Source organism: Manihot esculenta, chromosome 2 (genome assembly GCF_001659605.2).
Source record: "Manihot esculenta cultivar AM560-2 chromosome 2, M.esculenta_v8, whole genome shotgun sequence".
NCBI lineage: Eukaryota > Viridiplantae > Streptophyta > Magnoliopsida > Malpighiales > Euphorbiaceae > Manihot > Manihot esculenta.
The window spans coordinates 15341672-15368223 of record NC_035162.2 but is presented as its reverse complement, the minus strand read 5'-3'; the positions used below and the strand labels follow the sequence as shown (position 1 = coordinate 15368223).

Sequence of the window (26552 nt, the reverse complement as noted above, 5' to 3'; positions counted from 1 at the left end):
AATGAAGTCCATTTCACTTAAATTTAACATAAATATTAAATAATTAAAGTATTTTTTGATAAAATTAATTTTAATTAATTAAAGGAATGATATATTAGTAAAAAATTAAAATTCATAATTAGTTTATTAAATTTATAATTAATAAATAAAATTATTTATCATTTATTTACCAATATATTGAATAAAAGGGTATCAAAATTAAAAAAAAAAAGTAATAATTGACTTTTTAGTAAAATTTTCAACACAAAAAGAAAAATCAATTTCGTTTTATGTATGTAATATTATATATTTTTTATTCTCATCTTTTTCATAATTTAATTTAAATGATAATTATTTAAAATATTTTTTTATAAATTCTTATATGGGCCCTTTTTTTTTAAGGTCGAAGCTTATATAGGGTTTCACAAATCGTCTAGAACTTTCTAGAACTTATTTTAAATATATATATATATATAAATTGTGTGCGTGCATGGTGACATGTGAAAAGTCTCTCTATATATACATGCGCTCCTCTACTCAAAAACCCCTCATTTCTTCATCTACCAAACCCTAATTTCCAGGTGAGGTGATTTTTGTTTTTTCGTTACATCAAAAACTAGCTTCATTATTGTATTGGTTATTCTGTGTGTATGTGTTTTTCTTCTTATGATTTGAGAGCCATTCTTTGAACTGTGATTGATCTATTGTTGACTGATTAGGGTTTCTTTGGCTTATTGTTTATTTGATATAATTTATTAATCAACTGATTGGTCGTCGATCTTGATTTTTTTTTTAAAAAAAAAAAAATTCTCCCCATTTTCTAAACCCTGCTTTTGGGAGTATTTTTGGAAAAGATAATTAATTAATGTGATGCAGTTCTTGAGAGTATTCTAATTTTCATCCGATTGGGCATTCAAATGAATTCTTACAAATTTTAATTACTGTGATAGTCTATTTATCGAAATCCTTGTCTAGTTGATCAATATTTGTATCCATTCTCCGGTCAGTTCATCACTGGGATTGAGCATTAAGTATGATTATGAAGAATTAATTATGCTGTTCATATATTTTTTTTCCCTGATTAATATCTCTTCAGAAGTTCTCATTTTGAATTTTAGAGGGTTGGATATGGCTTTAAAGCGAATTAACAAGGAATTGAGAGACATGCAGAAGGAACCTCCAGTATCCTGCAGTGCAGGTTGTTTGCTCTGTCTTAGTTAATGTAAAAAAGGCTATGGGGTAATGAATTAAGTTACATTTAGCTTGGCTTCTTGGGAGCAGGTCCTGTTGGAGATGACATGTTTCATTGGCAAGCAACTATTATGGGTCCAGCAGATAGCCCATTTGCTGGAGGTGTTTTCTCTGTCTCCATACACTTCCCTCCTGATTATCCATTCAAGCCTCCCAAGGTGACAAATTTCAGAATTCAATCTCTGGTTTCTCAAAAATTTGGTTTGCCTGGATGGGTTGTTGTTTATCAGGAAAATTTTAGGATGATATCTTTTTTTCTTGTCAGGTTTCATTCAAGACAAGAGTATATCACCCAAACATCAATAATAAAGGTAGTATCTGCCTTGACATTCTCAAGGAACAATGGAGTCCTGCGCTTACAGTTTCAAAGGTTCATTTTGCATCTATACCTTCTTTTAACATCATGTTTTGCTTTTTGAAAAAAATTACTATTTAGTTCTCATGTTATATAGAAATTAATTTCTGGTATTTTAATAAATGCATTAAAATATCCTAAAAATTTTAAAAAATATACTAAGCAGTCTTTTCATTAATTAAGTATTGCAGAAAATACAGAGTGACTAAGTAATAGACATTTTTATAAAATTTAGAAATCAACCAAAGAATTTTTTTATATTATATGAACTAAATAGTAAAACATTCTGGTTAAAACTCATAAAATAACAAATTAATAGATTTTTTAAAATTTTAATGACGATATAATGAATTTTTTAAAATTTGAAATCCACTGTATATTTCTATATGTTTTTTCTGTTTTTCTATGTTATAAGAACTAAATTAAAAAAAAAAATTTTAATCAATTTGACTTAGAATGCGACTTTCAAGTCCTATGATAATGATTTGGAAAATTCAGGAACTTCATAACTAAATATATGTTATTACTTGAATGTATATATTTGCAGGTGTTATTGTCTATATGCTCACTGCTGACGGATCCAAATCCTGATGATCCTTTGGTGCCTGATATTGCTAATGTTTATAAGACTGATAAAGCCAAGTATGAGAGTACAGCTCGATCCTGGACACAGAAATATGCTATGGGCTAGTATCATTTTACTGTCTTACAGTGATGAGGAGTATGAAGGTTTTTTTTTGGGGTTGGGGGGGGGGGAGGAGGGATCATATAGTTTTTGCTTTTGCTAGCTTGTGCATCTAGATGGTTGAAGAATCAACCGAGACATTTAACTGTTTGATTGGATGATGCCTTTAAGAGCAAAGATTAATATGTGAGATTGATGAAATTTTTTGGAATATTGGAAATAGGGAAATAGATGATTATCCAAGGAAATTCTTATAAGAATTAGTCTCTTATTGAAGCCAATATCTTGAATGGCCTCCATGGAATTTACAAACTAAAGCTTTTAAGCATTTGTTAGGCTCTGCTAGAAACGGATGATCTATACTACTGTCTTGATTTGTACACGAGCTATTTGAAATTTGATTTGATATAATTTTGATTAAACTTAATTCGAGTTTTAGATTTTTAAATGAGTGAATTTAGATTTTTAAATAAGTGAAATTTGAATTTCATAATATTCAAGTTGTGAGTTTGATTTGTTTTGAATTTATGAGTAGTCTTGTAAATGGTTTTATTAAGTTAAGTAGATTGTGATTGATATCATACGAGAAATAAATTTAAACTTTTATATATATTTTTCATGAGTTAAATCTAAATTTTTTAAAGTGAAAATTTACTTAATAAGTTTATGAATTAATTTATATATTATTTTTTAAATAAATTAAATTTAAATTTATTAATATTTAGATTTAATTCTAAATGGGTTAAAATTTAAATTTGAAAAAAATTTAACGAATCAAATTAAAACCTTTTAAAATTCAGCTCAACTTAATCGTTTAAATACTTCTATAGGGATCTTCTGGTCTTTCAAGATCAAATTCATTTTTGGGTCAAAATCTAAATCTCTGTCAAGTTGTGTTTGATTGTTCATAAACTTAGCTTTCCATTTTCATTCTTGGACATAAGGAGGCAATTGTTTGAAAAAAAGAGTATGGGAAAAAATAGTCAAATGGATATTGAAAAATCTTGAAAAAGAAAAAATATATTTTTTTATCCTATGCAACTGACTCAAACAAACGAGTAAACCAACCAAAAACTATCAAAGTCCAGCCTATAGCCTAACGAGGAAGAAGCCCAACCTAGAAGAACTGACCACCCCAACCGAAGGTCCCTTGCACATCTGCATCCACCACCAACAACCAAGCACCAGCAACAAGGAACACTGTATCGGACTGGAAGAACAAACTACGAGAGAACCTAACATGGAAGAAAGCAGCAAAACCATAAATGTCAACGAAAAGATGACATCAATCCTAGAAGCAACAGCCAGTCATTCCCCCAAATCAAAACCCAGAAAACAACCAAAGTTTCAATCACTCACCGCCAGCTGTTGTCGAAGGGAAAAATCATCCACAACATTTACAGCCTATAATAGGAAAGCTTAGAGATCTAAATAGATAAGATATCTCATTAAAAATTATTTCAATTTAAACTCGATTATTATTAATTAATGAAATTTAAATTCATTTAATTATATATATTTTAATTAATAATTTATAAAAAATATTTTTATTAATAATTTTCATTTAAAAAATAATGTTCTAAAAAATATTTAATTTGCAGATAAAAACATATAAAAATTTTTATAAATATCATTATAAAATATATATTTTATATTAAATTAATTATTTATATAAAAATATTTAATATATAATGTTTAAATTTAATTCAAATTTATGACGGACATTAATTTTTTTAAATTAAAACTCATTTTTAAATTTAGTTATAACTAATTTAAATTTGTTCAATTAATATTTAATCAAATTAAATATTTAAAATACCAATTTGTTGTCATCCTAATGAAGCCGCTAAAAGAGTCTCACTAGTTCAAGCGTCCAAGTGTCACCGATCCATTCCCCTTCAAGAACTGTCACAGTCACACAGCCAACGCTAAAACCGAAATCCAAAAACAAACGACTGGCAAACCACAAACCACACAACTCGGTCAAAAAATCAGAAAATTGAAAACAAAACAAGCAAAATAGGCAAATCGCTGCCGTCATCAGTTTCTGGACACTCTGGCAAAAAGTGGGCCATTACGAGCTTTATAGATGGTGGCCAAAAAAATAATAATAATAATAAACAATTAAAAAACTGCCACGACGGGAGGTTTTATTTTTAACTATAATATTTAAAAAATTAATTTAAAATTATTAAACTTCAATTTAATTTAAAAAATAAATTTAATTTCATTTTTCTACATTTAAATTGAAATATATTTAAACTAATAATAACTCGGTAAACAAATCCAATAAATTAAATTATATTATATTTAATGATCTAATAAATTAAATTGTGTTATATTTAATGAGTTGTTTTAATTTGAATTAAGTCCATAAATTATTTTTATCGAGTTATAAATAATAATAGCACCATTTGATGATTTTTCTTATTACTAAAGTATTAATATATTATTCTAGTCTCAAATTTTTTGGGTCATTAACTCCTTAACTAGTTTTCACTTGAGAAAATTCAAAATTATATATATATATTAATTATTAAAGTAAAATTAAAAATATAACATAATATACCGCCAAATCATAATAAATTAAATTTAACCATAAATTAAAATAAAAATTTTAATTATAAATTTTAAATAAATTAAATTAATAAAAATTTTATAAAATATAAAAATATTTTAAAAATTAAAAAAAATACAAACACTTTATAATAATTTACCAAAATCTAGTTTGTGAGGATCTATTGTTATTTAAACGTGGGTATTCAGTTAATTCATTTATTGAATTGAATAAATTAAAATTTAAAATTTTAATATTTATAAAAATTAAATCAAACTGATTTAAAACATAAATTAATTTAAATCGAATTGATTATAATTTTTAATTGATTTTTTATTTTTTAAAAATAATTTTAAAATTTAATTAAAATATTTAAATTTTAATTATAATTTAATATTTCTGTATTATAAAAAATAATATATTATTATCACTGATTGATTCAGTTCGGTCTATTAATATTAGAGGTGAGCATTAAATCAGCTCGATTCATAAACGAACCAAACCAAATAAATCAAAAATTAAAACTTTAATATTTGTGAAAATCAAACTAAATCAATTTTAAGCAGAGTTTTTAATTGTGAAAATCAAACTAAACCAATTTTAAGCAGAATCTGATTTGAATTAAACTGATGCAATTTAATTTAATTTAATTAATTAAACTTTTTAATAAATTTTTTATTTTTTACACCTTATTTTTAATATTTTAAAATTTAATTAGAATATTTAAAACTTGATTATAATTTAATTTCTATAGTATAAAAAATAATATATTATTATCACTAATCGATTCAATTTAATTTGATTTTATCAATTTTTTATGATAAAAATCGAATCGAACTAAAATAAGTAAGGTTACTTTAGGCATAAATCAGTAAACAACTACAAATTGATGTGTCAATGCAAGCTAAAACATTATTGCGATTAGTGAACTAATACACTTTCATTGATGCACATAGAATAGATTGAACTCAAAAAATATACACAGATAAAATGCATAACAATGAAGAATGCTGCAAAATGTTCCCTTTCGTATAAGAAAATACGACTCGCGTTCTGTGATGCCTAGAACCGAACCCAGCAACGTGTGCATTGTGCCATACAATCTCCCTTGCAATCAACATTGTAACCTAATACTTTAGGATTTCGAAGAAGAAGATTTCGCAATGATTTTCCTTTTATCCCCCAGTCCTTTTCGAGTATCTGCACGTTAGTCTTCAACTCCTTGTCCAGACTACAGCCAAGAACTTCTGGAAATTTTTTTACCAACTTGTAGAGATCATCATCTGAAAGGCCAAGACTCCTCAAATGATCTAGTATTTCATTTACGATTTCAAATTTTGGGACTTCTCGTTTTCGTTCTTCGCCCCAGTAAGGTGAATGCACATGACCAAATGCTTTTCCAAGTATCTTGTCTTTCTCCTCAATGCTGAACTCAAATGCAGACAGGGCTTCTCTGCATGTTTCCCATGTCTTCTTGTCTTCATCGTTCAAAGTTAAATTATCAATTTGTGCAGAGGAATGTATTGTCCACTTCTTACGAGGAAAATGAGAGGTCCAGGCTCCTTGGATTAAATTTGATGGAAGAGCTTGAGAGGAGTTTACATTCAAACAAGCAATATTAGGTGAAGCTATTGCTCTATCAGGCTGCAATGAAAGGGCAGTTTATCAGCAATTAGAAAAATTATGCTCCCTTCTTCACCCAATGTTTATTAGCCAGAAATCTAGATTCCAAATACTTGTATATAAAGCAGAAAATGATGACCCAGAAGCAAAGTACTAAAAGAAAATGAAGATGCAACGCCATTAAAAATTATTTCCTTTCAGATATATCTGAGAAATAATTTTTCTCACATATTCCCATACAATGCACATACATCTTCAAAAACCTACAGCTGGGGTCAGCCACAAGCCGGTGCTGCCCATGGCTGACCTGAACCTGAACCAGACTGAGAGGTACCAGCTCCCCACAATTTTGGTTTGGTTCCAGTTCTAGGATTGTGGTTATGGTTCAATCTGGATTGAGGCAATCCAATGGTTGAAATAATTTTCCTTAAAAAAAAAAAACAGATTTAACCGGATTAGACTTAATCTCCCAACACCTCTCCCCCCCCCCCCAAGTCAGGCCCTGATACCATTGATTGGTTCCAGTCGCAGGTTTAATCTATCCAGTTTCAGGCCCAACCCAGACCATGGTCAACCCTACCTAGAGCCAAACCGAGCAACAGCTCTGCCACTCAAGCATTTGGATCAGGTGAAATTTAGTGTTTAAAGTAATTTTTCAATATCAAGGCATGTATTTTGGGAAGCTGCCAAAGACAGATGAGGCACAACGTCTAACTTAAAAGTCATGCACTTCTTAAAACTTTGTGCAAGTCCAGGTGAATGTAAATGAGATCGCTACTTTAACCTCAGCATCTACAGGCGTTTATGCTACAGATTGCATTGCGATGAATGAGGCAGTAAAGGCCAAAACAGTACATAAAGGGTAGTTCATATTTGTTAGTTTACTACTTGGAAACATTAATCCTTAAAATTTGAAGCTTTCATGTCAGTAGTATGCATTCTAGCTTATATTTTAGGCCATCTAGCTACATGACAAGCATCAAGAAATGACCCACATAAAATGGAGTAGATCCAAGAAATGAATCTATCCCAATGTAAGAACATAATATGAAGCCTGAATTTGTAAAGAAAGAGTGCCGCCAGCCTGCCACATCTATAATGCTGTTTTATTGCCTTCAATAAATGAACTGAGCTCTCCATAACAAAATCATATGATTTTAACTTTTAGCAATCATTCTTTTCCTTGCCCACATATCAGAATGTTCTATGCTACCTTATACTATTACATGATGATAGCAGGGATTGTCTGTTTGTACACCCAGTAAGAGTGTAAGAATTATATATGAAACAGTACTTACGGTTGAAAAGCTTAAACGTGTAGGAGAATCAAATGTTAACAGGGGAGAAGCCAATTGTCTTCCTAGCATACCTATACAGCCAAAAAATAATATATAAGAAGAAGAAAATGAATTCTTATGATGAGTTTATCATTGTTCCTACTCCCAAAAGTGACTAAATTGTCAATTAAACAAAGCATTTTGAAACATCCCAGGTTAAATTTGATATGTTAGTTCCAAATTGTATAAAAATTAATACACAAACACTTGCAGAAGAGGAGGGAAAGTTGATTTAATCAAATGTCACCTTTAAGTTGAAACTAGACCTTTGTAAACTTTCATATACATCCCCAAATTAATTTCCGTCCAAGTTCACAAGTCTAATGATCCCATAAATTTAGAATACAAGTTGATTAAATTTGAAAAGAAAAAACCAAATCCATTACTTTAAATCTTTTCTTTCCAACAATTAGGTGCAGCAGATGCACCAAAAGTTATATGTGGACAACTGTTGACACAGCATCATTAAATTGGAGTGAAAGACAAAGCCTTCTCAACCCTAGAAAGGAAAGGATACCAACAACACCAATCCCACAAAGTCATAGATTAGGTAATATGCAATGGTGCACATAAAAACTCCTCAGGTAAGTGATCACTAATGAAAGCAACCTCAAACTTAACAATAGCAGTGAACACTGAGAAAGCAACAATCTTAAATGCACATTACATGTAAGTGAGGATACCAGAATATGGGTCCCTCCATGAAAAAATCAGTACAGGGAAAAACTTACCAGAACCAGTTCTTATGGACTCAAGACACATGAATGTGGGTCCTTCTATGAAGAAATTACATGGGACCCATTCATGTGTCTTGGATTCATGGTGGACAGATCCACATAAGAATTTCCCATACATATACCAATTATGTAAAATGAATCATCTTCACCATCTATAACACATCATTAGTTTAAAGGGAAAATTCATTTCATTGCTCAAGCAAATTTTCATTTCAGGAAGCAAATTTTCTTTTTAGATTTGTGCATTCAAGTAAAACCCACCAGTAATTCAAAACTACCCATCTTATTACCAAGACAAATTTTGAATCTTTCACATCTATATTGATGTTTTGACTGCATTTATATCGAATCCTTACTAAATCAATAGGTGTTTCTAAAAATTAAGACGTGGGAAACTACACAGTACAATTCATAAACTGGAATGCGCAAATGGTATATGATAGAATACCTGAGCAGAAGATAATTACTAGCCACCAAGTCTACTCTTTGAAAGAGAGAGAGAGAGAGAGAGAGAACAAGTAGAGATAGCAGGAGACAACTCCGTCCTTACGTTGTATCCAACAGCTACCTCTAACTCTTTTTTTTTTTTTTTTCATCGAACAGCCACCTTAACTAACGATCGTCGTTTGAGGTTACTGTCCTCTCCTTCTTTTCGCGTAGAATACGGTCGTTTGGCTGTAGGGACTTCTGTGACCCTCCGCTCGATTAGGATTCTCCTGCGCCCTTGGAGAGAATAGTGCGTTGTCCATTATTTCCCCTGTTATCGTGGCTTGGGTGGACACTTTTTGTTTTTTTGTTTTTTTTTTTTTTTTTTGTTTTTTTTCTGAAAAAATTCATTACATTATTCATTTTCTCAATTTTAAACTTTTTTAAAATTATATAATAATATAAAAATTAAAATTTATTTAATTTTATTTTTTAAATTTTTTTATAACATCTCTTAATATCTAATAAATTTTAATACTTTCAAGATAAATATAATTATAAAATTAATAAAAAATTATTTTTCTCGATATATATGAAAAAGTAAAATAGATAATAATTATAAGGCTCAAAGAATAGTATTTAATAAAATTTAATATTTTTAAGAAAAAAATAATTAAAAATTAGAAAGTGCATCCTGATAGAGCTGAGAGGTCTAAGGGGTCTAAGGTTCGAGTCCTCCAACCTCCTATTTCAAAAAAAATAAAAATATATTTTTATATATAAAATGAACAAAAATTATAAGATAAATGAAGTATTAAAAAGTCTAAAAAAATTTTAAAATAAAATTAAATATTATTAAAAGTATGTTTTGCATAAATTATTAATTAAAATATATAAAGTTAACTTTTTTTTTTCAATAATAAAAATTAGATTTGATTTGGATGTAGATAATTTATGATAATGTTTATTCAGATTTAGTATAAGTCAGTTTTGAACTGAGTGATTATCTATTTTCATTTCTAATACTAATATGCTTTTTATATAAAATGAATTTTGTAAATAATTTTCTCTATTAAAAAAATCATTTTTTTAAATAATTTAATTTTTATTTTAATTAAAAAAATATTATAAGTTGATTTTTTTTTGTAGGCTCTAAAATCCTATTTATATTATAGGTTTTAGATTTTAGGCCTTCTTTGAATATATCTGAATTTAGGGATGATCAGTCGCTCAGGTTTAAAATCAAACCGAATTAAATAAATTAAAAATTGAAATTTTAGTATTTATAAAAATCAAATCAAATTGATTTTGATAAAAAATCAAATCGAATTGAACCGGTTTGATTTAATTTGATTTTATTAGTTTAAATTTTCAATAAATTTTTTTATTTTTAAACTTTATTTTTAGTATTTTAAAATTTAATTAAAATATTTTAATTTTAATATGATTTAATTTCTTTATATTATTAAAAATAATATATATTATTTTCGCTAATCGATTCGGTTTGATTTTTTTAATTTTTTTCTGATCAAAATCGAACAGAATAAAAAATAATTATAATTTTTAAAATTAAAAATCAAATCGAAATAAATAAAAAATCAAATCAACATTTTAAATTAATTCATTTTAATTAATTTTTTCAATTTTAACATAATATTGATCGGTTCTATCCTATTTTCCAACTTCCATTTTTCCTCCGAGGAGATCAGCTTTCTCCCATCCTCCTTTCTCTCTCTTTTTATTTTATTTTGTTTTTTATTATGACTTGTTTTAAATCGAAGAAATATATATTTGCACTTTTACATTTTATAAAAAAATTATAAAAAAAATTAATTAATTTATATATTATTATAATCTAAAAAATAAATAATAATTTTAAAATAACCGAAAAAGATAAAATTATATAACGAAGAAAGTAATGGAGTTGTGTATTTTTTTTCCTTTATTAATATTAATAGACACGCATGTAGATGAATTTTAGTTTAAGAATGATGAAAATAACTTCTAAAATTACAAGGCTTTAAATTTTGATTTTAATTAAAATTAAATAAGATAAAAAAATTTGCACGTGAGACATTTTAAAGAATGAATTTCAATTGATTTAATTTATTTCAAAAAATTGTAATGATGTATTTATCAATTAGTTAATTTTAATCACATGATGTATTTATCCTTGATGAAGAAAATATCAAAATACTAACTATCAACCCATTTTATATAAAAATTATTATCTATTTTTATTTAAATATTAAAATTATAATAATTAGATCTACTTTTTTTTTATAATTATATTAGCAGATGTATATGAAAAATAAAAAAATTTAACATCTCCATTTTATTCTAATCAAATAAAAAAATCATTAAAAAGAATTAGATAAGAGCTTGAATTTAAATATATATTATATTAAAATTATTGATCTAATTTTTATTTTATTAATTTATTTTTAAATATAAGATAATAAATTTATTAATTTATAAAAATATAAATACTAATTTATAAATAATGATAATATTTAGATATCAATTTATAAAAATAAATGATAATTTAATAGAATATTTTATTATACCGTAAAATTTTATAATTAAATTTATAAATATTTAAATTAAATTATATATTTTATAAAAATTTAAAAATTAAAATATAATTTATTTAAATTAATTTAATTAATTTTAAAATATCACATTAATCGATATTAATGAAATTAAAAAAAATTATTTTAAAATAAAATAAAATTATATTAAATTATAAAATTTTGATGTATAAATTTAATTTAATTATAAATACATCTCAAATTTATACATTTAAATAAATTAAGATTTTAGTACGGAAAAAAAAAAAAAACTCTCTTTTCATGATTTAACACCTGCGGCTTTTAATTGCATGGATAAGAAAGGTTACCAAAGACAACAAGTTGCTAATAAAATGTCACTAAATCACATTATTTCCAATCAAACAATGATTAATAATTTAATTACCCGAGTGATCTATCTACCAATCGACGCGTAAATAAAACACGGATCCGGGTCGGGTATAAGGATATTTAAGTAACTTCCTACCTCATCGCTCCCCCTCACATGAAAAAAGATTCTACGAACAACAATCGCCGGTCGAGCTCCTCCGCACTTGGGATTCTTTCTCTTTCCTTCTCAGACACCAAATCCACTCCTCATCTCTCACTCTAGATTGCCCAAATCATTCTCCGTCTCCGTCTTTCTCCTGCTGACCAGACACCTAAAATTGCTCTGTTCATTTCCTCCATCTCTATATCTCTCTTTTTCTATGCATATATATAGATATACACTCAATTACACGTACAGAGAATTCAGATATTTTTATTTTCTTGGACTGGAATCGGAATTTTCTGTTGAGGTATTGTTGAATTTGGTAATCATTTCCATGCTTGATTACGTGATAAATGTATAGGAATGGCGATGCACAGGCAATCTGGACACCATTACTCAAACGGCAACTCGGATCATGTGTCAGTCGGGATTCATACTCCGTATTCTCAGCAGCAGCACAAGCCGGTGAGGGTTCGCCGATCCTCTCGATCTGATAAGGGCAGCGTTGCTGCTTTCCAGATAGGAGCGGTCATTCTGGTTATATGCGTTGTTCTTTCTGTCATTGTTTTAGGTTACTATTACCTCTCTGCGGATGATAAAGGTTAGATAGTTTGAATTCTCTTCTTTGTTTCTTTGGTTGCTGTGAAAGTGTAGAGAAAATGACAGAAAATTGCAATTAGAATTATGTTACTATTCGTTGAAGATATTGTAGCGCAGTTTGAATCAATGACCGACATTTAGATTGCTTAAGTTCCTTTTACCTCAGTTTGCTTTTTTGTTAGCTCGAATTTCTATTTGGTTTTCGTGCTACTTTTTTTTATCGTACTGTTCAGTTTCTTTGGATTGATATATATATATATGATCAAACATGGATTAGGACCTGAAATGACAAAGGGGAAAGGAAGTGCATGAGCTTGGTGTCTCTAAATAATAAAATGCATGATCTGAGAGTGTGCAGCCTTTTCTATATTGCAGTTCTTTGCAAAATGGAGCTTAATGGGATAGCTCATAGCCCTTCTTGGCTAACTAAAATAGTGCCTGCAGCTCAGTTCAGTATCAGTTTTTTTTTTTTTTTTTCAAAATTTATTATTAGAGTTCTAAAAGCTGAAAATATCAGATATGGACCATGATCTTCGTCTATAACTGTCTTCTATTTTAGCAAGGATTTTCTTTGTGTCTGCTACAGTGAATTTTGTGGTAAAATGAGTTTACACTCGAGGAATTATTAGGTCTGCCTATAACTGGGATGTCACTCTTTTTTCTCACTCCTCCCTCTTTATCTCTCATATGTAATGATGATGATTATACATGTTGGTGCAGAAATAACTCCTCATCATCTTGATGATGGTGAGATAAAGAATGATGTGGATTTTCTTACAAATGTTATACGAACAAACAATTTTAAAGTCCTTGGGTTTGGCCAAGGTTCAGTAGGACATGGACGGGATTCTAGGTATTGGGATAGGGATGATAGAAGAAGAGATGGAGAATATGACGAGGATGATGCGGCTCATGATGGCAAGGACGCTAGGGGTGCATCTGCTGGAAAGGACCATGATCCAGTGGAAGTGAAGGGTGGAAAGGAGAGGACTTCTCATGATGGTCTTTTTAAGGGTTTAGACCAAAGAGGCGTTGGCTTGTACAATGAAGATGGGCGTAATGAATTAAAAAGATATGAAGCAGAATATGAGGCCTCTCTAAATAATACTAGTCACTCAAGAAAGGAAAATGACATTAAAAATCGGGTACTTGATGATGAGGATCACGGAGAGCAGAATGAGCTAGTTGATACCGGTAATGAGTATGATGATGGTATTGATTCCCATGATCCTCTTGTGGAGGCATATGGCAATTCTAAAAATGAAAGTGGTGACCACACTGCTATAAGTATATCCCGTGACAAAGATAGTAGAGAGTCCTCTAATTTACATGATGAGAAAACTGAGGATCAAAGTATTGCCAAGGACAATCAGGAATTTTCTGAGAATATGTTAGAGAAGTCTTTGATTTCCAGAATTTTGGATAACATCCACACTAATTCTCAACTTGTTCATACCAGTGGCAGTCAATCTACAACTAAATCATGGTCAGATTCAAAAATAAAATCAAGGCGCCGGAAATTTTCTGGTAATTTTCCTCGTCCATATCCCTTTCCCTCCTTTTCCTCCTTGTCCTTTTTACAGTTTTATTGTGCATGTATGCATTTGATACCTTGATTTCAATTAAGTTCATTTTCCTTTAGCTAGATATAGCTTCATGCTTCTGAAAAATTTATTTTATTTTTACCTGGAAAGAATCATTAAAAAGAAGTATCTTTTATACCTTAAATTGGTAACTTTCTGTAGATGTTAGAAGTCTGAATATTGTCAATTATATTTTGTTAAATATTGTTCGAACGTATTTGCATTTTTTGTTTCTGTAATTTATATGACATTAGCTTCTTGTATCATACCTAGGAGTCATTAAGATGAAATGGCTTTTACTGGAAATGTGGCATATATTATGTCCCTTAACCTGTTCTCTGGAATTTTTCTTTTCCATTTTGTTTGTTTAAATTGGTTTTTTTATGCCCATTTGCTCCAGCTTTAATTTTCATAAATTGTATATTATGTTATTTTTTTAAAAGCTAGCTTTGCTTATTTATATTACAACGATGGTAATGCTTGATGGTCCTAATCTACTTTCAGACTGTTATTTGATCTATTCAGGCGAACGTCTCATGGTTTGGCAATATGATTTCTGGGTTAAGAGGGGCTAGAGTATTGAAGTTGCATGGAATGGAACATAAAATGTTAGCTCTTGAGATCTGTAACCTATATTCTATGGTGTGATGTTTCTGGGAAGAAGATTAATGATGAATTTGAGCAGTTTGTGCATCAAAAATTTGAAAGCAAGGCCCACATAAATATCAGAAGTCTAATATTGTGGTATTTTGAGATCAGCTTCTAGTGGATGAACTTCTTGAATATTTTATTTAGCAAACCTCTGAGCCATGAGCTTTTAGATTGGCATAAGGTGACAATTTTTTGAGCTCATACACTGACCAAGCTGAACATTGGTTGATCTGTCTAAGTTAAATAATATAATCTGGAGTTCTGGACAGCTTTTAAGCTCACTATTAAAAAAAAAGGTTAATAGAGCTAATTTAATGCTCTATATGACTGATTGACCATTTGGGTGTTTCACCTATCTAGTCCCGTGCTGTAAGGAGGACCTGCTCTTTTTCCCAAATGGTCTATCCTGTGCTCTTGCACACTTTCACCTTTATTTGTTCCGTTTTTATATTTGTCACCTTAGCTTGTATAAATTCATTGTTGATGCGCTCAATTTTTTACACTTTTGACAAGATAATGCACTAGGAGAGTTTTTATTTTTGTTTTCATTTTTTTAGATGTATATTAACATAACAGAAAATTCTCTGTTCCCTTCATCTCTTATCATTTTCTTTAAAAAAATTTATATGTATTTCTTTTATTTGTGTTGAATATGCTGTTTTTTACAGGGTCTTGTGATATGAAATTTCTAAATTCCACTTCACAGCTTGTGGACCCTTTTGAAAGTCATAAATTTGCAAGATTTTCCTTGCAGTATGTGGAAATGGAGGAGAGGCCTAATGTGGATGAAGAATGGGAACCCAGATTTGCTGGGCATCAGAGCTTGCGAGAACGTGAAGGATCATTTTTGGTTCATGATCAAAAAATACATTGTGGCTTCATCAAAGGTCCTGAAGGATCCCCAAGTACAGGATTTGATTTGGCAGAAGATGATGAAAATTATATCAGTAGATGCCACATTGCTGTAATCTCTTGTATCTTTGGAAATTCAGATCGGTTGAGGTCACCTACTCGTAGAAAGGTATGCAGACTACTACGTTAGTAACACTAAGCATATTGAAAAAGTAACGGAGTATTCTTTGCTTTGGTTATCAGTTATATTTTTTTAGGCTTGATACTTGTGCTTTCACCGTGAACTTTAATGTTTGTTTAATCTAACAAATCCAAAGATAATTTATTTACACATGTGCAAATAATTTTGCATGTACTTCCCCATCTATGGAATTTAGAAAAAGAAAACCTAGATTTCTCTCCCATTCTCTAGAGTTTGAAAACCAACTTTGGCATCACTTGGGAGCATTATTCCAAAGGCTAAAGTCTTGAGTGAGAAGGTGGCATGAAATTTTGTGTGAAGTTTTGAATGGAACATGAGGCATATTCCATATCTAGACCTAGCCATGTTGCTGTTTCTGGGCATGGATTGCCCATTTTTCTGGCTTCACATTTCGGATGGGTTTCAGTTCGGAATGATTCAATGTGGTTCCACTTTGATTCCATTTCAGACCGGTTTCAGAGTTTTACAAATTACAACTGTATTAGTGTTCTATAATTTTAAGATTTTAAGGAAATCAATATAAATTTTTTAAAGAAAAAAATTTGAATTGGGCAAAGAAAAGCTGGACCGGAACCAGCCCCATATACACTTGTCCCAAGCTGGTTCATGAATTGGAACCGGTGACCCAGTACAGTTCTAGGTCCCAAGCCACGTGTCTAAGTGGGTTCCATAACCTTTGTTCTTGATTAGTCCATAATTTTAGTGGAGTAGTCCTCAAGGTATCTACATGTAATCGAAGTAATTTAATACACACTAATGTACCACTTGGACGTCCTCCTTCTTTCACTAGGTTATTACTGGTTATATTGCTCTGGTGAGCCAAAAGGCTTTTGCTCGCTCCAAATCATATCTAGGGCCCACATTGCAAAAACTTACTAGCTTTTGGGTAAATGTCTAGACTTATGGTGAGGAAAATAATTGTGGTAAAAAATTTACATTGACAATAGCATATGTGAAAGGCATGGAGATCTGTTGGTGGATCATAAGTTATAGCTCCTCCTGACATCTATCCTGCCTCTGCTGGGATTTGGGGTATGATGCCTCAATATGTAATTAGTGTTGTACTCATTTTGTGCTATTGTTGGTGTAGAACAAGAAGATTAGGTTGGAGAGCATTCTTGTCTTATGTTGGGTGTTTGGTGGCAGCATGAATACGGGCTATTAGCTCAATGGTAGAGCGCACCCCTGATAATTGCATTGTTGTGCCTGGGCTGTGAGGGCTTTGGAGATATCCATTTTCCGGGAGAGAATAATAAAACGTCCCGATGCTGCAAGTCATCTTGAAAGAGAAGGGTGCCTTCGGGAACGCGGGCACAGGTGGTACAAGATGCTCATTGAATAATAAGAAACAAATAAAAAAAAGGGAGGAAGGAAATGGTGCTCATGTGTGGTTATATGGTGTCCTTTCAATTTCTCTCTTTATTTGTTTGTTTGCAGTTTCTTTGGGGTTTTGAAATGTTAGATCATAATTAGTGATGGTGAACATTCCACATTAATAGGTTTACGCCCTTTCTCTTGTCTTTTTCAATATTATCATAACTAGTGATGGTGAACATTCCACATTAACAGGTTTACACCCTTTCTCTTGTCTTTTTCAATATTTTTAATCTGTTCTAAAATAGTCCTTTTTCTATTATATAAGGCCTTTATTCATTGTTCTTCAGATTTTCTTCTAACTCTCATCTTCTATTTTATATCTGCCACTCCTCTTACGTATTGTGCTGATGTATGGCAGGTTAAATTGCAATTTTATTTGCGATAGCAGTTATGCTTTTAGGATAGGAGTGATGTCTTTTAGGACTTCTTTATTGGTTTAAGAGCAATTGAAGGAAAGACAATAAATGAAGATGAATCGTGGACAATTAAGCTTGCGGTTTCACCAACCTTTTCTGTTGGTTGATCCTGCAGCATGCTTTCTGTAATTTGGAAGAACAAATTTATCATGATCTTGTGATAAGTACATGCCAAAATGCATTTTAACTGTGAATCTTTTGTCCTTTTTCAGGTCACGCGATTCTCAAGGAAAAACGTCTGCTTTGTTATGTTTGTGGATGAAGTTACTTTGCAGACACTTTCTTCTGAAGGCCAAATGCCAGATACAGCAGGTTTTATTGGTTTATGGAAGATTGTGGTGGCAAAGAATCTACCGTATACTGATATGCGAAGAGTTGGCAAAATACCAAAATTGTTGCCACACCGTCTTTTCCCTTCTGCAAGGTAAGATTTAGAATTTATTATTGAAATTTGTGTCTTGTAATGCATGTAATTTTGAAATCAGTGATAGGTGGGGCTTACTATTATTTGTTAGCATAGTTTCTGTTTGATGACCTTTAACAAAGCTGTTGCATTCTTGGAGATACAGGAACAGTTTAAGAGAATTTTTTAGGGGACATCCAAATGCAAATTGAAATGGAATTTGCATCTTGTTATTTGAGATCCAAGTGCAAATTGAAATGGAATTTGCATCTTGTTCTTTGAGATTTACTTTCAATAGAGATATATTGAGATTTTTAGAGAATCATTGTGTTTCTTTTGCATTAAGTCCCTTCTTTTTTCTTCATATATATATACATAGAACTCTGCCACTCTGACTTTTAAGTAAAATGTACTTGTCTAGGAGTTGACTGACACTGAAACCTTGAAACAGTGTGGGTAATGGCACTATGACAGCTATTCTCTGATTTAGAAAAAGGGTGAATTCGTATTCTGGATCAGGAGATATCCCCTTACCTCAGTTTGAGCAACATGCACCATTTATTTGTTGCTTTAGTAAAAAAAGAAAAAAAAATTGAATATATGCTTCTTATTTCTTTGAAGGATCATCTGCTGGAAATCTAACTGTTGAGAATATTTTAGTTGGCTAACCATTTGAGTTGGTTCTGGGTACTTGCTCATATCAAACCAAGCCCCTCCCCCCTTCCCAACCCCAAAACCAAAAAAAAGTTGCTTTCTGTCTTGATGTGTGGTTATAGAGATGATAAACAATTAAAGCACATTTCTGGATGAAAAAGATTGACAAAGTGTTAGTAGTATCATAACTTTTTTGATAAGTTGGAATTCCACACAAACTGGCGTCTCACTTGTATATAAACCATTAATGTGTAAATGTTTTATCAGGTATTCAATATGGTTGGATAGCAAACTACGTTTTCAACTTGATCCTTTGCTTGTTCTGGAATATTTTCTGTGGCGAAAAGGTCATGAATATGCCATTTCTAATCACTACAATCGCCATTGTATATGGGAAGAGGTTGCACAGAACAAGAGATTGAACAAGTATAACCATACTGTTATAGATCAGCAATTTACTTTCTATCAGGCTGATGGACTGAAAAGATTCAATGCCTCTGATCCAAACAAGCTTCTTCCCAGCAGTAAGATTTTTCTTTTCCCCTCTTTTGTTTCCTTCCAGTGTACAATTCATGACTTGAATTCACTTTCTCTGCATTTGTTTAACGGGACATGTTTTGTATTGTCTACAGATGTACCTGAAGGGTCTTTTATTGTAAGAGCACATACTTCAATGTCAAACCTTTTCAATTGTCTTTGGTTCAATGAGGTTGATCGCTTTACTCCTCGTGATCAATTGAGTTTTGCATATACATACCAGAAATTGAGAAGGATGAATCCTGGCAGACCATTTCACCTAAACATGTTCAAGGTGAAGAATTCTATTGATATTTTGTCGCCACTAATTTGAACAGAAAGAGCAATAGTAGGAAGTAAAAATGTCAAATTAGAATCAGTTGTCACAATCATCTCCCATTTCAAAATAAAAAACAATCTAAAGCAACTAGAAGTTAAGTTCTTCCTAACCTTATCTTGATTTCAAATTTGTTCTGCATGTTATGTTGTAGGATTGCGAGAGAAGAGCCATAGCAAAATTGTTTCGACACAGATCAGATGAGAAGCGAAATGTTCTTCATCAACATCAGCAAGCAACCGAATAAGATGCATGAGATACTTTCTTTTACGAAGCCTGTTTCTATACATTATTCTTTGCCACACAAATATTTATTTCCTGATGATGGTATCCTCTACTCTGAAAGCCCAGATTGTTACAGAAGTACTGGTTGCTGAGGACGTACTTGGAAATACATAGCGGATGCAAGACTTTATAGTGATTTGTTGGAGGCGAGGTATTGCTGCAACTCCCTCCTACTTCAATTGAATACAAAATACATATCTCTATGGAAAAGTAACTAGCTATAATACTAAAAGCTTCTTCATTCCACTCTCAATTCTTTGTCCCATATTGAGGTCAGCCATGTACTCAAATGCCCTTTTGTACCATTACCTCCCTCTAATAGAACCACAGATTTTACATTTCTATCAATTTTTTTCTTATGGGTTGGAAATCCATATTGGTTATTTTGTAACAAATTTTGATTGGTGAACTCGTGTATGATAATATTCATGGCAAGTTCTGGTTATTTTATCGATATATCCATAATTATGTTATTAAAGTGGAGTAAAATGGAGAGGCCCGGGGTCTAACCACTGGTAAATACATATATTGAACCTGAGGAGCCTCGTAACCCTGTCATCAATAAAATGTTGAGGAAAATGACCAATGGGTCAGTGGAGTGCCTGTCTTGTAGTGTTACATGGTCAAGAGTTCAAACATTGTCCTCATCCCTTTCATGAAACTATGAAGAAAAAAAAAAATTGGAGAAGTGGAGTTCAGGCAGAAGTGCAAAAAAAATAGGATTGCGACGGTTGGTACAATTTAAAATTTTTAAAATTAAATCAAACTGAATTGAGTAAATTGAAAATTGAAATTTTAATATTCGTAAAAATTAAATCGAAGTAATTTTAGATAGAAATTGATTTGAATAAAACCATATGATTCGATTCGATTGGTTAGTTTTTAATTAACTTTATATTTTTTACATTTCATTTTTAATTTTCTAAAATTCACTTCATATATAGTTCGATCTTAATTGTGGTTTGATATCTTTTTATTATTAAAAATAATATAGTATAGTTCATTAATTGGTTTGGTTGATTTTATTGATTTTTTTTATTAAAATTGAATCGAAATAATTAAAATTTTTAAATAAAAATTAAATCAAATCGAAAAAAATAATAAATTAAATAAAATATTTATATTAATTCAATTCGATCAATTTTTTTAGTTTGAATTGAATTTTGATTCGTTAACCCGATAAACAGTACCAAGTGTGAAAAGTGCATTGGCATATCCATGCCAATAGGTTTGCTGGAGGTAATTTCTGAATTTTATCTCCTAGAATATGTTGTCTTTATACATTCAGGGAGATTGGTTAGCTGAGGTGCGTATAAAAATTAGTTTACAATCTAATCAGGTGCGTATAAAAACTGGAAGTGGAATCCAGTTTGAGAATAATAATGCTGAAACTGAAGGCTCTGTTTTGGACAAGTGCGAGAGTATGCAAATGATTTAAAAAAGAAAAAACAGAATGCATAATTTACTTGGTGGACTTTGTTTTTATTTTATTTACGCTCTTAATTTTTAAGTTGTAAAATCACTTAGCATGATATTTACTCCCTCATCGCTATAGGAATTAAGTTTATTTTAAAATTAAAAATTAAATGAATAATATGCATTCACTTTTACCTATTAAAAGAAGACATTTATAATTTAAAAGTTAAACATTAAATAGGTCAAATAAAAAATTAAAAAAATAAAATGACTTTTTGTGAAAAGGTAATTTATTTGATAGAAATAATACCAGATTAAGCTTATTCATTTTATTATTATCATTTCAGTGGATTACTATTCCTATACTCTTATTATTATTATTTCAAATTGATCACCAAGCTAAGTCTATCTCCCTCTCTCACTCTCTGAACCATCAAAGACACTGGAGTTGAGAGGCTTTATAGACCAACACTAGCCTGCAAAATACATTAATAATTAAAAACATAAAAATTAAATCCCGGAAATTTTAAATAAATTTCTAAAAATTTTATCCACCAAAATATTAACTTGATTAGTCATTTCTCAGAATATCTGTAAAGAAAAAACACATCCGCCAGGAGGTGGGGGAAGGAAAATTGATCCTGGTACTTCCGGGATCAATATATATACCGTTGCCAACTGTTTTATTCATTAAAGCTTCAAAACAACTTATGAACTTTTTTCAGTATCTAAAATAACAATAATTTTTTTGATAACAAAACACCCAACTCCATCTCCAAAAGTGGAACCTTTTATATGTGGGGAGGGGGTGTCTGAACATGTAAAGAAAAAGAACTGAATTCTTGCAGTTCAAGCATCCTACCAGCTCCCACCTAGAGTAGGAGATGAGCATTGCCCACTCAGTCATGAAATGCTCTTGAGGCCTTGCATCAAGGCATCTGTTTGTTCAGGCTTCCCAACCGATACGCGAACATAACCCTGCAGTTCTTTGTTACTGTAGTGTCGGATCATCAACCCCATACTCGCAAGATCATCCTGCAATAGATTCATCTTGTCACCATAAAATTTTCACAGGCATACACGCAAGTTCTTGGAAGACTTTGCAAGTTTCAGGTAAAGCTGAAACATGAAGATCTGAAAAAAGGGAAAAAGAAATGAAAATAGATGCTACGTTAGTAGCAATGCAGAAAGGCGCGCACCTTAAGTTTCTTAGCATCTTTTCCGGATATAACTTCGCAAAGAATGAAATTAGAATGGCTTGGAAATGGATTGAGAAATGGCACTTCTAACAGAAGCTTGTAAAGCCTATCCCGCTCTTGTACCAATGCATTTTTCACCTTCTGCAGATATGGCGTTTTAAGGCATTAAATAACTTACTGATCATCACATAAAGATTGGGATCTTAAAGAAAGTCCAACCTCAAGGTAAGCAGGATTCTGCAATGCTGCACATGCGGCAACTTCAGCAGCAACAGAAACATTATAAGGTTGCTTAGCTCTCCAGAGGTACTCGATGATGCTCAAAGGAAATGCTCCGTATCCAACTCGGAGTCCAGCTAAACCTGCCATGTTATTTAACTGAATTTGAACCACATCTCCATACAAAAATAGAAAGAGTAAAGGGGAGGGGGGAGATCTAGCCCACTATCTTTTTTCAAGGTGTTCACTTCAGAGAAACATTAACAAGGTTACCAGCCACAAATTGAAGATTTATCATGGATGATGCGGCAATGGCTCGACAAGCCAGTAGACAAATGGACACAAATGTATGAGGTCTCACAAAGATGGTATTACAAAAGATCCTAGAGAAAAGCACATGCTGATCACTTGCAAAAGATCCAATATACTGGATATGCAGCATATAATATTAAATTTAAATTTTTTTCTCTCCCAACATGTGAGTCAATATGTTATGCTAGAAATTACAATGAGAAGTAATCCATATTGTTTCAATTTAAAAATGATAAATTAACCTACAAAAGCTAAGAGTCCAGGTAATGATTTAAGATCAATTTACTTCCATCTCAGTAGAGTTTGTAAGAAGACAAGACTCCTAACACGAGAACGCCATAAAAATAAGATTGCAAACTCAATTCGTCCCCATCATTTCGTATCATTCGAAGATGAATTCAATATTATCAGCAGCATTGTGTAGACAAAATCGCAAAAATGTAAATGTGGAGCCATTGGAACCACACCACAATAGGCATACCAGCTCTCTTGCTAAATGTCCGTAGGACAATTAGATTGTCATGCTTCTTCACCCACTTCATCCGAGATTCCAGTCCTGAGAACTCTATGTACGCTTCATCCAACACCACCAAGATTGGGAGCTCAAGGATTTTCAATAGATCTTCATCACTGATTACACTGCCAAAAAAAAGTTGTCAATTAGTTCCATGAACAAATGGAAATTCAACATCTTCCATGACAAAACAAAAACACTGAAGCTGCTGTCTATAGATATTGTATTATCCTTGGATGCTTTTTCTTTTCTAGTCATTTTGAGTTGTGACCCCATATTTATAACTAAGTCAATAATGCTTCTCTCGTGATCTTTGAAATCTCAGTAACCAACATTAATCTAAATCCTCTGCATCGAAAACAGGAATATCTTCTATAAGGCAAAGCCAGAAGTTATAGTTACGACCCCTGCCATAAACTTATTACCAAAAACAAAGGGATACATCAGAGACCTCAATTTATCAATGCTCAAAGAGATACATAAAATGCAATTTTAAAAATAAATAACCAGAACTCACCTCCCATCAGGATTATTTGGTGAAGTTAAGAAAATGCCTTTGGGATTCTCTTGTTGAACAGCATCAATGATAAGCTCAACATTCAAGCTGAAGTCTGGCTTCCTCGGAACTGCAGTAAAGATGAAACATCAAGACCCTTATCTAACAGATACAAGAATGAACAAAAGAAATGCATAAACTCCTTTGCTCTAGATATGAAATATCAATGAAAAAACCAAGATCGTCCGAATAAATAGTATCACTATGATTGGAATGTCTTATTTACCCTTAATAACTTCAGCCCCATTAACTGCAGCGTCAAATTGATACATTGTAAAGGTTGGAGGACAGTCCAAAATCTTATCACCAGGATCCAATGTACATCTGCTGAGTGTATGAAGCATCAATGCGAAAAATGAGAAGTTAGAAATTGGTGATTGTTGAAGTTAGGCAGATACCAATCTGTGATATATGGTCTCCCATATTTTACCGCATAATTAGATCAATAAGCTCGTCTGCACCACATCCCGCAAGAATGTAATCAGATTCAAGGCCAGAATCTATGGCAAGGGCCTCACGCAACTGACGACTTTGAGGGTCAGGGTATATATAAGGGAATTTCAAAGACCCTAAAGCTTCAAATACCTACAGACAATCTGAAATAATATTCAGCAGAAAAGAATGATGCTTGCCATTAAAATAGCTTGTCTTTGACATTTATCTATTCTGAAGAACAAAAGAAAAGTTCCATGACATCTCACATCCTCAATGCGAATTATAGTTACTTTACTGCATAAAAATGGATGTAAAAGGGCTTATGACTTGCCTCTGGAGGTGGTCCATAAGGGTTTTCATTTGCATCCAATTTAACAATATCCTCAGGCTTCCTTCCAAGCTGAGCTGACAAAACCTACAGCAAGGAATATAAATATTTAAGTGACTATTAAATTATCAGATGGTATAATGTCCATTAAACAACCATCGACAATAACCAAGAAAATTATAGCTGATCAAATTTAAAAATTCATTGATTTCTACTAGAAAATTCACTATTCCCTGAGAGAAATTATCAAAATAATCGCGCATAAAAACTACTTGGATCAAAGGAAAAACACAGATTTATACCAATAAGGAATAAACAAAATTGATTATATATTCATTGCTCATAACAGAGTTTTGAACTGGCATATAGCTGAGTACTGTTTATATCTCATTTCTCCAAATGCTTAGTAAGCAAACAGTTACATGCGATAGATAATTCCATTTGAATCAAATAGTAGTTCTCAAATGGGAAAATTAACTTCACATATTAGTAGACATTTATAGACAATGATTAGTCGATGTCGAGTGTCAACAACATAGAAAACTTCTAGAGAAACTCCCAGCTTAACCGTTTATATCTATGACAAATATTTCAAAAGTATCAGCAAGAACAAATTCAAATAACAATATCAAGCATTTGGCTCACTAAATTACCTCAAAAGGCAAAATAGGTTGATAAGGGGACAATTTTCTCAAATGGGGACGGATGAATGAGTCGCCAGTCAACCGCTGTTGACCCTCATTGACATGTTCTACAGGCAGAGTGGAGGAGGCCATAGTAATGACCCTTCTTTGATTATTCACTTCAAAAGAGCAAGTGGGTCTTGGAGGCACCAAAAATTGGTGAAGATTGCTGTTCGATTTAACCAAACTGAAACAGCCAGTGCTGTAGACATCAATCACACCCATGAATGTCTGCTCACAAAAATTCCATAACAATCAAAAGAAACCAACTTCAATCTCCAAAGGCATAATTTTGGTAACAAAAACAAGAAAAAAAAATAACAATACAAAGAAATTAAATAAAAAGGTTGAGAGACGAGCAAATAAATTCATCCATATTTGCAGAACATATAGGAAACCACTGTAACAAAACGACACACACAATTGGGATATAGGAAATAAGAGGAAGAAGATGACATACAGAATTTGAAGGAGAGATGATTGGTGGAGATACCTGGAAGTGAGAAGGAAAGATGGAATCTTTTGACGAGTGAGAAATGTGTGATAATGGAGGAAGGAGCCAAGAAGGGAAAACCCTGAACTAAACCCTAGAGATTATTTTTTATGCAAAAATGGATATTTCTGTTTTGCTTTGTTGTCCTAAAGTCAGCAATGGGATTTTACAAAAAAAATTTTTTATATATTTTAATAATATAAATTTATTAATGTATTTTATTTTTTAAATTAAAATTAAATAATTAAAAATAATTATTTTTTAAAAAATATTTTTATAATATTTTTAAATACAATTTATTTTCTAAAAACAAGTTTATATTTTTTTGAAAATTAAACATAAATATAAAATCTGCACTTATAAATTTTTTTTTTTAAAGAAAAAATTGATGGCTGATGTGTGTATTGTTTATTGAAGAAACAAAGAAAAAAAAATATTGCTGATACACGTGTAGTGCACTAATGCATATTAAAATTGGTCACTCTAAAAGCAAACTTCTAAACTTTAT

At 31.1% G+C, this 26552-nt stretch overlaps 4 protein-coding genes across 9 annotated transcripts; 2 read left to right on the top strand and 2 right to left on the bottom strand.

Annotated features, from left to right (window-relative positions):
• The first annotated feature begins 474 nt into the window (after positions 1 to 474).
• On the top strand, positions 475 to 2481 carry LOC110608660 (ubiquitin-conjugating enzyme E2 30). 3 transcript variants are annotated; one of them, XM_021747939.2, is made up of 5 exons: positions 475 to 560; positions 1098 to 1177; positions 1261 to 1388; positions 1496 to 1600; positions 2133 to 2481. In XM_021747939.2, exons 2-5 carry the CDS (start codon positions 1108 to 1110, stop codon positions 2274 to 2276), a joined length of 447 nt encoding a protein of 148 aa, XP_021603631.1. In that variant the 5' UTR covers positions 475 to 560; positions 1098 to 1107; the 3' UTR covers positions 2277 to 2481. The 3 variants fall into 3 exon arrangements, with proteins under 3 accessions (XP_021603631.1, XP_021603630.1, XP_043809555.1); XM_021747938.2 differs by having other exon boundaries at positions 490 to 560; positions 1076 to 1177; XM_043953620.1 differs by lacking the exon at positions 475 to 560 and having other exon boundaries at positions 590 to 1177.
• A 3184-nt stretch (positions 2482 to 5665) lies between these two features.
• Positions 5666 to 9143, bottom strand: LOC110607257. The gene is made up of 3 exons (XM_021746345.2): positions 8973 to 9143; positions 7749 to 7819; positions 5666 to 6471 (listed from the first exon to the last, which is right to left on the bottom strand). The coding sequence occupies exons 2-3, from the start codon at positions 7815 to 7817 to the stop codon at positions 5890 to 5892; spliced, it is 651 nt and encodes a 216-aa protein (XP_021602037.1). The 5' UTR covers positions 7818 to 7819; positions 8973 to 9143; the 3' UTR covers positions 5666 to 5889.
• Positions 9144 to 12018: 2875 nt separating this feature from the next.
• LOC110609653 lies at positions 12019 to 20345 on the top strand. The gene is made up of 7 exons (XM_021749403.2): positions 12019 to 12614; positions 13334 to 14140; positions 15516 to 15868; positions 17907 to 18118; positions 19019 to 19275; positions 19384 to 19562; positions 19759 to 20345. The coding sequence occupies exons 1-7, from the start codon at positions 12377 to 12379 to the stop codon at positions 19849 to 19851; spliced, it is 2139 nt and encodes a 712-aa protein (XP_021605095.1). The 5' UTR covers positions 12019 to 12376; the 3' UTR covers positions 19852 to 20345.
• Positions 20346 to 21926: 1581 nt separating this feature from the next.
• Positions 21927 to 26195, bottom strand: LOC110608558 (histidinol-phosphate aminotransferase, chloroplastic). 4 transcript variants are annotated; one of them, XM_021747817.2, is made up of 10 exons: positions 26045 to 26195; positions 25522 to 25782; positions 24872 to 24955; positions 24536 to 24690; positions 24332 to 24429; positions 24067 to 24175; positions 23517 to 23674; positions 22724 to 22866; positions 22505 to 22645; positions 21927 to 22340 (listed from the first exon to the last, which is right to left on the bottom strand). In XM_021747817.2, the coding sequence occupies exons 2-10, from the start codon at positions 25774 to 25776 to the stop codon at positions 22209 to 22211; spliced, it is 1275 nt and encodes a 424-aa protein (XP_021603509.1). In that variant the 5' UTR covers positions 25777 to 25782; positions 26045 to 26195; the 3' UTR covers positions 21927 to 22208. The 4 variants fall into 4 exon arrangements, with proteins under 4 accessions (XP_021603509.1, XP_021603511.1, XP_021603510.1 ...); XM_021747819.2 differs by having other exon boundaries at positions 25522 to 25753; positions 26045 to 26194; XM_021747818.2 differs by having other exon boundaries at positions 26012 to 26167.
• Positions 26196 to 26552: the final 357 nt, after the last annotated feature.